This window comes from Siniperca chuatsi, linkage group LG8 (assembly GCF_020085105.1).
Source record: "Siniperca chuatsi isolate FFG_IHB_CAS linkage group LG8, ASM2008510v1, whole genome shotgun sequence".
In the NCBI taxonomy this organism is placed as follows: Eukaryota; Metazoa; Chordata; class Actinopteri; order Centrarchiformes; family Sinipercidae; genus Siniperca; species Siniperca chuatsi.
The window spans coordinates 9,912,012-9,926,114 of NC_058049.1; the positions used below are offsets into that span (position 1 = coordinate 9,912,012).

Below are 14,103 nucleotides of genomic sequence, written 5' to 3' on the forward strand. Positions count from 1 at the left end.
TTGCTAGGTCGTTACTAGGGTCGGCCTACTTGCTCGAGAAGTAAACTAGGTTTCATTACATAGGATTCTACTGACGTGACTGATTGTTTTCCAGTTATTAGTCACAACCCATGTGTTTCCAGGGAAACAGAGATAACACTAGCAAAAAGTGTATTATTTTGAGAGCAAATTGCCCCACAATGTGAATACATTTTAACTATATAGTTTATTTTGTTGATAACTGTTGTATAATCGTATTACACTCAAGGGTGAGCTTTAATGTCATTATTGGCAAGACAGCCTCGGTCCTGACCGCATCACTGAATTAAAAGATATAATAAAAAAAATTCATATTGTGTAATGTTTAGCCATGCTAGCGGGATGGCAATGTTGGTCATTCGGCTATTTTAGTCCTGACTGAAATATCTCAACAACTATTGGACAGATTGCCATGAAATTTTGTACAGACATTCATGGTACCCAGAAAATAAGTCCTAATGACTTTGGTGATCTGCTGACTTTACCTCTAGCGCCACTAGCAGGTTGACATTTTAGTTTTTTAGTGACACGTCTCGAAAACTATTAGGGAAGAAAAACAATGAGCCATCAATAAATTAAGTTAGGACTTCCTTTTCCTCACATGATCATTTAAATAGAAGAACACTGTTTTGTAGAGAAAGGAACCGAGCAGGAGTCATGGAGGAACAGTCTGAAAATGAAGATATTTCACTGCTGAAGTTTAACAACAGTAGACTGTGGCCGTGGCTTGGCTTTTTTAGTTTTGAAACAAATGCTAAAAACTGACCAAGAAGTTTTAGACAACTTTACCTAAAAAAGTCATATATGTGGCTTGTAGATGACAGTTTTAACTGTTAAGACAATAAATTGTTGGCAAGGTTGACCAGAGGACAGAGGGATACTGAGATGTAATCAGTACCAAAAAAGGAAAAATACTTAATCTTTCTTTAGCGGACAATGTGAGTCCTAAAGTCTCTTGAAAACTCTTGAAAAAAGTTCAAATATATCCATGAGATAAAGTGTCTTAGACATAGCTGCCAGAGTGAATAAATCCAGCCAGATTTCGAGATGAGAGTGTCTGTGTGTCTGTGATAATAACTGGTAGCTTGTAAGGTTGTAAGGTCAGAGAGAGAGAGAGAGAGAAAGACACAGAGAGACAGACGTAATCATATTTGACAGAGAGGGGAGAGATGGAGGAGAGACATTTTTCTGGCTATTCCACAGTATTCTGCTGTCATCACAGTGTGGGTACATGACTCAGTGATATAACAACCTCCATTCAACATCCCAATAATAACACTGCGCCAACACACACAACCTCCATTCACCAACCCTGGCCATAAAGATATATATATCATATATATATATTGATCAATAGACTTCTCATCTTTATGGTCAACACAACTCAAATTGGATACAAGTTTACCTACCTGAATTCAATAGCATTAAGCCGTGCTGACAAAATAGTTCCTCGACTCCTTGAGTCCATCTGTCTCACACAACCTCTGACTTAAAAATAATGAGTATAAACATTTTTTAAACGAAAATAAAAAGAAAAGGACCATCATGATTTCACATATCTAATAGTAACATGTTTTTTTTTTTAAGACACCTAGCTAAATGGTTTGTCCACTTTAATTCTATAATTTCATAAAAAATCAATCAAAAATAAAATGAGGGAGAAACTAAGTTGAAACTAAAGCTTCCACAGGTTATTTTATTGTTTTTTTTTATTTTATCCTTCAATGTGTAGCACTTTGTAAAGTTTGCTTTGACATGATCACTATAAACTAAATCACTGATTATCTTTCTGACGTTTAATAATTATATTTGAGATATCACTGCCAATGGTGGTTTATAGTAGTGAGGAATTAATGATATATCTGCTATAAATCACTACAGTTGTGTGTGATGGTCTCACGTAATGGCAGCTGCTCTGGCATTACTGGAGAAATTGGTAAAATTGCCCTTTTCTAATTTTCTTCATTGACAAGTCTAAAGACAAGTGAAGCAGGCAGTACTGATATGAAAACAGGTGATTAAGAGCATTTCTACATCTAATCATGTCTAACTGTAGAAGTAGCAATAGAGAGGTAGAGATTTATACATGGCTTTTGACAAAAAGGTGAATATCGTATACATATTTCTGTCTTTGTGCGTACATGGAGGTTTGGAGGAATCTTTTTTTGCATTTGTCCCAGGGGTTTATAAGGTCAAAACATCTTACACAACATAATTACAAACATAATTCAGGCCCCTTCTGCACCAATCAGTGACAAATATGTTGTGACCTTTAGTTGTTATGCCACTGACAAATCGATTAAGATGAGCGCAGTGTTGAGATGTATTTCTATGTAGACAAACAAACAAACTGATACAGACTTATCCCATGCCTGCCTCCCATTGCCACAATGAAAAGAAAACTCTAAAAATAAGATGGCTATGTTACAGAAAGACAAATGACTCTTGCGAAATGACAGATAACGTAGAATTAAATCGAATTAAGGCACTTTATCCACAAAGTGATGACACTTTTGCAGAACCTCTGTATTCAGTCTGTCATATTATCGGTCCACACCAGTAATACTTTAATAATAACAATAACCATTTTTATTTATATAGCACTTATCTAAAAGCAGAATTGACAAAGTGCTTCAGAGTCTATTAATGCAGCTGTCTGGACTGCACTGATTAAATAATGGAGGAGGATGAATTGCAGGGACTCTTAAGTTAAAAAAAAAACTATGACATTTTGGGAAATACACTTGTTTGTATTCTTAGCAGCAGTTTTATGAGAAGGTCGATATCAATTTCATCTCTGTTCAGTATAGAGATACTGTAGGTCCAACATTTAGCCTGGCTTAGAACCAGGCTTTCAACAACTCCAAAGCTCTCATATGTACATGTACATTGTGTATTTCACATGTATAGAGAAATTACACATTGTGGTATAATTAGCAGCTATCTGAGGTACAGTATTAGAGGTATTTATTTCAACCAATGGTTGTGTGCAGCTTCTCAAAAGTCCTGTCAGTGTTGCATGTGTTAATTATTGTGCCTGATTAGACATTTTCTCAGGACTTTGTGGGCGTGTACAGACTGTGCTTGATTGGCATCTCCCTGACTCTAGTGTAAGCTTTGGTTCACAGAGTCAGGTGAATCTCATTTAATTTCAGCGTAAACCTTCACCCCTTCAATTTGAGCAGAGGTCTAATCAGCCAGAATAAGTGAGAGGTTGGACTCTTTGATAACTATAACCTAACTGATACTGGATCCTTTAGACTGCCACCAATATTTGAGAGTTTATAAAATCTGATAACAATATATCGACTGACAATAATTTTACAACGCATAACATAAACAAACCATCTTGATACAGATCCCTTAGATTTGTTTTTGTTTTTTGAAGAAGAAGAAAGAATTGTGATCAAGATGCACACTAAGCAGGATATTTTACAGTTTTATTGTTTCTAAATAAACTCAAACCTAGTTTGGTATTTCTGTATTGCAATCTTTTCTGCCGACATATACACACCAGTACCATATACTGTATCTGCAATAAAATAATATTGGCTGATATATCAGCCCGACTCTCAACAAATCACACGTCCACTCGGTTACTAGAAACCAAGACCCAACCATGAATTTGAGTCGAGCCTGGTCAAAATTATATTTAGTTTAATTTTCATAGGATTCTGTTATATTGCCACGGATCTCAGGTCTGTGTATGAATGTCTAATACCTGATGTCCAGCGTCATACTCATCAGAGGAGAAAAATGTGTTTTGATGTTGTTCTTCTCTCTCTGTTTTGGACTATTCGGTTCGGCTCTTACTTTCTTTGGGTCTCTTTTGGATCAGGTTTTTCAAAAAAATGTAATTTATGCACGTCAGATCCAGGTAGATTTTCCACAGGCCTGTTTCAGATCAGGTTCACAATTATGGATTCATGAGGACCTATATCTTTGATGTAATGATGGCTAGCTTACTAGCTAACAGGATACGACATGTCAATGTGACAATTTTGGAGCTGTATTTTTCCTCTTTTAACTTGTTTGACTTCGAGTCTGTGTGCTAACTAAGCTAACTAAGCTGAACTTGACATGTAACATCTCTCTGCACCGAACGCCTGAACATGAGACTGATATTAATCTTCTCACCTAAGCCCAAATATGACAGCAGACAAGCCTATTTTCCCCAAAATGTTGGAGTATTCATTTAAAAATTATGAACACAGAACAGAACAGCACAGACATCACACACACTGTTCAGTTGGAAAGTGACAGAGTTTTCTCTAGTTTTGATTCAAAGAGAGAGAGCAGGATTCTTGTAGTCATGATGAAGGGTTGATAGTCAGTCCACCTGGCTTAGTCCAGACCATAAAACATAACGTGTTTGAGTGTATGTGCATCTTTTATAGGTTGCATAAAGTTATGCTATCTGCCTTGCGTGTGTGTGTGTAGGCTCAGGGGGGAAAGCATGCATTTGTGTGCGTTATGTTCAAAGTGGCTCCAATGGTTCAGGAGGTTCAGAGCTAACAGACTGGAAATTTGACCATGCATCTCTTGAAAAAGTCTACTGAACATATGGATTATGGATGGAGTTCAGCAAAGGTCAGGTTTACTGCTAAGAGGCCTCCTTTCAGCTGCCTGTTTAAGTGCAGGCAGAACAGGGAGTTATAACTCAGACTGCACTTAGCAGTCAGCTTTGATTGACCTGAGATTTCCTCATCATAAATGGTTAAAGGGAGAGACAGACAGAGATGGTAGGAGTGGAGGAAAAGAAAATGAGCTGGTAGGAGTACTTCAAACAGATTTATTTCGTTCTGCCTGACGAAGTGTCTGTCCGTCTGTCTGCAGATGGATAATACTGAGCTCCGGTGAGACAAAAGTACCTCACTGATTTCTGTATGAGCATGGAGATTATATAATAGAGTTCTGTTCTGAATACAGATATGTATCATGTAAAAAATTATGATGACTGATAGCACAAAAGATTAATGTAATGTAAACTTTAAATTTTAAGGATCAAGAGAGAGATACTGGTTTTATTTTGTTAATTCATTGAATTGATATGTACTCAGTTTGCAGCACAACCCAGTTTATCACATGTACTGTTTGAGTTTTTCATTGTGACTAAGTGGAGGCTAAAACTGTGAAAGCGCTCAGCTCTCTAAAAACCAAATGAGCAGTGTATGTTCTGATGTGGCTGTGGGTTACATTGGCTGCCTCAGCTGTAATAAGACATTAATGAAGATGTTGGGTAATTTGGGCTGGCAAGGGAGAAAGAGAGGGAGGGGAATAGGGAAGGAGAGAGGAAGGAAGAGGCAAAGGTAGGGAAGCCCCAGCTGCTTTTCCAGATGATCCATGAGGGGAGACACAGCTGTCCTCTTCACCCGACTCTCCTCCCTCTCCATATTTTCCTCCTCCCTTCTTTCCTCTCTACACCACCCTTCAGAAACTGCTTCAGCAAAACGACTTCAATGAAGATATATAATCACAACTAAGGCTTCATCCATTGTATGCCACACAAATCCCCCCACACACCTCTCCCTCTCAATGGAGTGTTTCCCTCCATCTCCATCTTGCTGGAAAGCTCCCCACTCTGTCGGTAATGTTTATGATACTCTTGAAAGGAGAGCTGGCAGAGGCTGTACTGAGTGTGAGAGCAGTAATAACCACAAATGAAATTCAATACGTGAACCACGGCAGCGAAGGGCAGTAACGTCCACATGCATTTATCTTAAATATAGACTCACAGACAATCATATGCATGTATGTGAAGACACGAATGAAAAGCAAGTGCTAAGTACCACAAACAATGGGAAAAAATCCACCAAGGAGAGAGAAAAGACTAATCACAGATCAAGTGCAAAACAGTGGGACCTAACCTCATGTTAAGTGCTCTCTCAGGTTGTAATGAAATTGGAAAATAAACAAACAGGCACAGACGTCACTGCTTTATTAATCTTAAAGCTCTCAGTTCTAAAATATTTCTCCAGTGTTCTGAAAGTAATGTTGATTAAGTGTTAAAAGTCTGTGTGTGTGCTCTCTTAAGGACATATCAATGACACAGCTCTCTGATTGGTTACATTTGTTCATTATGCTCATGAGTTGTGAAAAAAAGAAACAGGCAGCAGCTGGGAGGCAAGCCAGTTTCCACATTAAATCCACAAGCTTCAACCTCTTTGAATAGCGTTCTTTCATAACTTTTACACCCATTAACTGCAGTATGAGAAAAAGCTGAGATGGCGGCAGAATCTCTCTGACTTGATTCTTTGACAGGAAGCTGCCACAATTTATCAATCATAACTCACTATAATGTCAACGGGAAAGATTTGCAGAAAGGTTTGAGCTTTGTTTATTTGGCAAGCTCGTATGCAGCTAATCATCATTATAAAGTCAAAGCTTGAGCCTTTTGCCGGAGACCCAAACGTTGTCTCTAGTCAACTTGTAGGACTGAGCCACTGTTCTGTGCATGTTTGTGTGTGTGCATGCAAGTGTTGCTTACTGTTTATAGATGTTGTTGTGAGTGTTTGCGTGCTCCTCCTCAGACAGAATAGAGTCATAACTTCATCTCCCAGAGTCAGCTCAGTGTATACATTTTAATGGGATCAATCCTAATTGCCAACATGAGACCTGGGCAGGGATATAGGTTCTATCATCACATCTAATCTTCAATTTCAATACTATATAACACCAACTATACTACAATATTACATGGATCCAAATGTAAATCCATACTCACAGAAGAGAGGCACAGAGATATTTTGTAATGATACTACTGGCAGTTAAGTGAGACAGTCAAAGTGTTATAACTTAAAGAATGCAACTCTGATTAAGTTACAAAAACAGCAACGAAAGCCCCTTTCAGACATGCACCCCTACGTTAATCTGATGGCAGTTCAACATGTTTGTCCCCAGCCAGTCGTTAGTCATGTTTCACTTTTTGTGCTCTGTCTTTCATGTCATGTCACCTAGACCCACTTTATACCTTGCATTAAAATGCATTTTGGGTGATCGAATTGCAATTGCATCTCTCTCTCTCTCTCTCTCTCTCTCTCTCTCTCTCTCTCTCTCTCTCTCTCTCTCTCTCTCTCTCTCTCTCTCTCTCTCTCTCTCAATTCAATTCAATTGGGCTTTATTGGCATGGGAAACATATTTTAACATTGCCAAAGCATGTGTAAAATAAAAACATAAATCTTTCTCTCTCTCTCTCTCTCTTGCTCAAAGGTTTTATTGGCATTAAAGTTTAAAAAATAATTTTGCCAAAGCACCAGAGTACAAATTGATCAAATATTTGGAAAATACACAAAAACAGTAATATTAGCATTAACACAACATAGATCATCTCTCTCTCTCAATCTCTCTCACGCACCAGGTACCAAATATTGAGCGAGCATTGTCTCTTTCCATAAATTTGCTGTCATGTCTGAATGAAGCAGTGAGGAACATTAACATAAAAGGCACCTTAGTCTGAATGACAACAAGGCATTACTTTAACAGATAGATGAAGCCAGCAAATATTAGCTTGATGATTAATAATAATATAATGTAGGTTTACAAAAAGCCTTCAGTGTGGCTGTTCATAAACGTTCTTAAAACCCGATATAATCCAAAATGAAACAGTTGCAGACAGCGGACGTGATATTGTTTGTAATACATTGGGTGTCGACATGAGGGGACGTTTTCTCACATGTACAGTTGGTGCATTCATACATTTTTGGCTGGAGGTGGACTTATCCGCATGGGGTGTCGCGGATATGGACAGATGACTAAATTTACATCTCGCAAACCTTTGTGGATCCTCACAGCTACGTGAAAAGTGTAATAAGTATAAGTATAAAGAACTGCTGCTCTACTGCTACTGGTGCTCTTGTCCTGTGGGAATTATTGACTCCTTGTACATGAAGTACTGTATAAAGTTAATATAGTATGATTCTGAGAGTTGAGCTTTTAGTATATTTTAAGTCTCTTATTATTCAGATTTAATGATTTTCCTTCCAAAAAATATGGTTCAGAATAAAATTAACTCTCCTTGTGACACTTTACAAATGTATGTAGATTAGTTACAAGGGTATTTATGAAAGCAATTTGACTGTATTCTTATTTTAATAATGTGAGCTGTTTATGATTCTTGGTGAGAGCATCACTGTCTATGGAGAAGAACATAACCACCATCATGTGTACTGAAGTTTATGGTTTTTGTATAAATCATTTATTTCATTGTTGACTGTATTATTTTGCTGTAACTGTGGCATTTGTGTTTTCAGGGCATAGCCACACCTGCTGAGTCACACTGTTCAACAAAAGAAGTCTGTACATGCCTCAGTTGGGGTTGTGAACCACAGTTTAAGAAACCAGGCCTTACAGGGATTATAGGGATGTTGTCGTGTTTACATATCTTGACTTTAAGTAAGCTAGGTTATACAGAAGGGATCAGCATGCAGAAACATTATCTTCTCCTAAACCCCTCTGTTGTAAACTTGGCACATTTGATATGTCAACACACATATATTACATGCTGGCATATTTTCAGCTGCTGACCAAATGTGACCTGACCAAAGAGGCACAACAGTAGTTATACGTCATTTATTTATTTTATTTAACCTTTATTTAACCAGGAAAGCCCCAGTGAGATTAAGATTAAAACATTTATAGTTACAGAGAGAAAACAAAAAAGAAAAAACAAACAGCATAGGGAACTCACATTTCAAAATGAGATGTGTTAGGAATCAGTTGCATAACCAGGCAAACTAAAACCATTGACATCCCAAAGAATCTGCCTTTAAGTCTTTCATTTTGGATTTAAAAACATTTAATGAGATTAATTCATTGAGTTTCAAGTCAAGACCTTCGGCAATGTATTCCATGCCGAGGGTGCAGAATACACAAATGCCCTTTTTCCAATTTCCGTATGGGCATTTGGGACAGAGAGCATAGAGTACTGTCCAGCACCTTTCTACGTGATAAGGACACATAAGTTGTGCAGCAGCATACTAAGAATTGCCTTATATATATATATATATATAAGGCAGGCCATCCTAACCGAGAGTATAACTCAGTGGTGAGTCAGAAGTTTACAATTTGTAATGAACTCCAAATAAGCTATATCAACCATATGAAGACATTGAACAGAGGTATGCGTATATAAAAGATCACCATAGTCCAACACAGGTATAAAAGTGGCAGCAAAAAGTCGCTTTTTTAAATGAGGTGCAAGTTTAGGCGGATTTTGTTTCCTTTGGACAGAGCCAGGCTAGCTGTTTCCCCCCTGCTTTCAGTCTTTATGCTGAGCTAAGCTAACCAGCTGCTGGCTGTAGCTTCACATTTAATGTACAGATATGAGAGAGGTGTCGATTTTCTCATCAAACTCTGGGAAAGACATTGAATAATTTCCCAAACTGCAAGGATTACTAACTCTTCAGTGACTTTTGGAACAGCAAGGGAACTCCTTGAAGGGGTTACCACACATGCCGTAAACACCCTGAGCTCCAGCTGGACTTTGTACAGTCAGACAAGGATGACTTACCGACCCACGGCCCCCACACAGGTATGACTACATACACATGTTATTAATGCCCTCTGGACATATTTGGCATTTTCAAACCTTTACTTAATCAGGAAAATAAGCTAACAGCACATCTTTAATTATGACTGCCTGGGGGAGTAGATGCAGAGGAGGGGAGGCTTCAGACATTCAAACATTGACGCATCGGGAGCTGTCCAGTGAGATGAGTACAACTGCTCCAGTGCTGATGCTCACTGACTTGCTCAAGGGTACTTTGAGGGCAGCAGAGGGGGAGGAGACGCTGTTACTCATCTGTCCTCCTACACAAATTTTCCCAGCCAGTCTGTGAATTCAAGCCAACAACCAAAAAACGTTCTGTAACTTTTAGGTGGCTGTTTCTCCCACCTTTAAACATGTAGGCAGCTATACCTTACTTACAGTATATCTTCTAACTGCAAAAAGTGTCGACATAAATCTAACAAATTCAGGATTTTTATGAGCTGCGGGATAGCAATTCCCACATCAATATATCACTGTACAACACAATGCACTTTTGTGTGGCACCATGTGACCTGTATGGCAGCATATAGCACGTTTTCTGTGGTACCTGGCATGAGCTGCTGTCCAGTCATACTTGTCGGAGGCATCCCCAGGTTGCTCATGGCTGTTGCCCAGGCGCTGGGGTCTGACATGGGCATCGTCATGGAGTTAGAAGCCATTGTCATGTTACGGTTCCCATCTGGAGAGAGACACACAAGAGGAATGAGAAAGTGAGATTTAAAATTCCTTTTTGGGATCGTTATTCAAGTGCTACAAAAGGATGTATATTGATTTAGATAGGTTATAGGAAAGTCCAAGGTCAAAACCAGAATTACATTTTAAGGGTGCGAATCTTTGGCTTCCTTTAATGACAAAATCTCTGTACCTTATTGACATGAGTGCTTTGTGATCTCCACCCTCATTTCAATTCTGCGTTCTGTCACGGGAGAGAGGAGAGGCCACTGTGACCCTGCATTCAGTCTGACTCTGTGCTGACTTTTACAACACTGTCATTTAGAATATATTCCTCTTCATGCAGTTGTTCAACTTCTGCTCAGAGAATAAACCGCCTGGCCTCTTGGCACTTCCTCTCTCAGTGACCTATGACCTCTGCTCAAAGGGTTGCAGCTGCTCTGACTGAAAATGCTGTTACACACATACAGAGAAAAAAGACCAGCACACAAACACTCTGTACTTAAGTCTTAAAAAGAACATCTGGCCCAAGAACGCAGCAACTGAAAAACAGAACAGATAATCATCAACTGTTACTGTAAGTTAAACTAAAAATCCTTAACTTTTACTTCTACTCATAAACAAAAAAGCTGCATATCAAATTTCTTACAACTAAGAAAAACTCTTAAATTGAAGATAGCTCCAGCGATTTCTTAAGTTGATTAAGAGTAGATCCTAGACAGCTGCAGGACTTGGCGACTTCCTCGCTAGATTTAGTGACTTTCTCACTAGATTTAGCAACTTTTCAGACCATCTTAACAACTTTATTTCTAAAAAGCGACAAATTTAGCGACCTATTCAGACCATCAGAGAAAAGGCAAGAAATATATTCATTTTTATATTGTAATTCACTCCCATGCACGCTGCTCAGAGTAATCGCAGTCCTCGGCTCTTCTGCCAACAGCGCTGGGGTCTCGTCTCTCCTCTTGCGCCGTGTGCAGACAGCCTGTAGGTGTGGTGTGTGGGGCAGCAGGTTTGAGATTCTCTCTCACTCTTTCTTTCTCTTTTCTCTCCGTATCTCTGGATTACAATGTTCCTATAGCTTGTAAATATGTAGATAGTTTATTTAAGTAGATCTTCTCCCTCCCTTTGTAGATTAAAAAAAAAAACAGTTTTACTTCAAATATACAATGTCCCTATAGTGAGTTTGTGATTATTTGGCTAAAAACGTCTCTATCTCTCCCTTGCTGCAGCTGATACAGCCCCTATGCTTTATGCAAATGAATGTGATGGAATGCGATGCAAATGGCCTTAAAATTACAATAATATCATTTATCGCGATTATTGCTGGGACAATATATCGTCCAACAAAAGTAGTCATCGTAACAGGCCTATTTGGAGTGACTGAAAATATTATTGGTCATGGCGAATAATATGTTAACTCAAGCAATATGTATAATTCAAAATAGGATCATTTTAGCTGAGTATTTGCATTTGAATTGAAAATCTGACACAATGTTACACCACTTTGTCTTTTCTTTTTCTGCATTAATCAGGGTTGCCAACAACATGAATAAAGGTGGCATTGATTTCATTTGTGATCACTTTCCATACATCTTCATTGTCTGCACTTTTCATTGTGGTACTATAATCTCCAGTTGGCTTTTCTTTTTGTTTCCATTTCAGCCAATTTCCTATTATGTCATCCCTATTTATATATTATAAATTGTAAATATATTAGATTGTTGGTAATTTCTCGTGTAATAATTGCTGCTGGGGATGATGATTGATGATTTTACACCAAATAAATGAACTTTAATATCATATGTCATTAACTTTATTTAATGACGTATGTTTTAGAAAATATTTTTACAATAATAAACAATGGAGCAGATGTAGGGTAAATCACTGTCTCTGATCATGATGATTAATCATGAGAACACTTGAGAGCTGCTCCTGAAGTTTACTCCTACACTTCACTTTAAGAAGTAAGTTGCTTGATAAATGTGTTATTCCTCACACTCAAGAATGGTTTTACTCCTAAGTTGGCCCTTTACAGCATTCTATAGTGTAATGCTCAGAAGTTTAATAAATACAAGCCTTGACCAAAGTTCAACTTGACACACATTACAAAAAAGCATAAAGCAGTATACATACAGTGCAGAGCAAAGTACAAATCCAGACATTATTTCTGAGGCATAAAAACACAAACAATTCTCCAACCTACCGCTACAAACGCACATATCAGCTGCCACAAAAAAACCTCAGGCTCATGGTTCTCTGCCAAGTCCTAAGTCTTGCACAGAAAAGCAAACATATTCAGATCCCCATAGATAAAAACCCTGCAGTTAAGTCAACAGGAACACATCATATAGCCATTCTCCTGATCTGGAGTTCATTACACAGCTCTAAGTATTCTTACAACTCTTGCTGGTTGAGCTCTCGCTGGCAGACCTGTAAATTACCGAGCCACAAGTCTGTCTTCCTCTTCCCTGACACTAAGTTTAACTGTGGTAATAGAAACCAGCACTGAACAGCACTGGGATTTTACACCTCAAAAAAAGTTTTTCCCAGTGCCTGGTTTACTTGTACTCACAATGTGTATATGCGTGCGTGTATGTGTGTGTGTGTGTGTGTTCATGTTTGCAGTTGTCTGTAAATATACCAACACACTGTGCTAAGTGATCTCACTACCACACGTACAGAACAACACCGAGACGTTTCTTATGCTGCCTCTCATGCTAGAAAGATGTTTACAAACAAAACAGCCAGATGTTTTCTACATGACTGTAAATATGACATTTCAGCTATAAACATTTCATATAGCCTGGCCATAGCTTGACTATTTATATAAAATTGTAATGATTAAGGCTGTGCTAGCTTTGATTTTTGTAAATAGGCTTTGACAATGAGGAAACCATCCTACCAGCGTGCTTGTCATATAGCAAAAGGACTGTTCTACATATCCTTTCATTCTGCTAATTAATATTCTTATAAAAATTCCACTAACACAACAACAGCATCCCCGCTCAGACCCAATCATTAAAAGTTGTCTGTATGTTGCCATGGCGAGGCCTGATAACACATTCATTGTTGTGGTGTTGCTATGTTAATGTTCCCGACAAGAACTTCACAGGCCCGTTTACTGTTTACAACCCTATTAGCTGTCCTGCTGACTGGGTGGCAGTACACTCAGAGGAGAGATAATACAGTGGGAGGAGAGGAATGGTGAAACATAAAGGTTTATGACACAGCCATGATCATTTTAATGCAGGTTTACAACACAAGGAGTGATAAGAGTTGAAAACTAATGCAGGGTTTAACAATAGACTGCCTACTGTCCTGCTGGCAGTAAGATCCTGATTTGCACTGGAAAAGAGGTCAGAAACTGTCCCAGTTGGGCATGTGCCCAGAAATAGTTTCCTGACTACTATTTCTCACCCAGTGACGCTGTTATCTTTCCTCTGCGATCGGCCCACTCTCCACTTTCTTACGTCTTTTTTAACAAATCAGATTGTGTGCCAGCTCAGAATTAGTCAGAGCGTAGTGTGTTGCGTTTGTGGGGGCTGCTACTTTGAATTACAAAGCAAGGAAAAGCATCAGTTACCCATTAGATGAAAATGATGAATCAGTCTTCACAAGTTTTGTACCATTTGTCAGCATTAAGGTGCTCAGAGCTGGCTGAGTTTCTAAAGGCACCAACAGTTGCCACATACACATGCCAATAATGGCAACAAATGTAGCAACACCTACGGTGGCTTGAGTGATTATAAAGTGACTAGTTGATAACCATCTTTAGTCATGAAAAATGTGTCAGCAAGACGACTGGTTTGTATTAGCAATCACACAAGCAGTTGGTAGTTAGTTGGTCAACTTAGCTGGCACTG

The 14,103-nt window shown here is 38.5% G+C and overlaps 1 protein-coding gene across 9 annotated transcripts in view; it reads right to left on the bottom strand.

Annotated features, from left to right (window-relative positions):
• LOC122880316 (ecto-NOX disulfide-thiol exchanger 2-like) overlaps positions 1–14,103 on the bottom strand; it is a 171,513-nt gene that overhangs the window by 62,316 nt on the left and 95,094 nt on the right. For 7 of the 9 annotated variants that reach the window (XM_044205329.1, XM_044205325.1, XM_044205324.1 and 4 more), the window contains one exon: positions 10,113–10,244. The exons of 1 other annotated variant lie outside the window; for it this stretch is intronic. In XM_044205329.1, coding sequence (XP_044061264.1) covers positions 10,113–10,244 — 132 coding nt within the window. Of the gene's footprint in view, positions 1–10,112; positions 10,245–10,430; positions 10,583–14,103 lie in introns of those variants that run through there. One more of the 9 variants, XM_044205333.1, reaches the window with a different exon arrangement.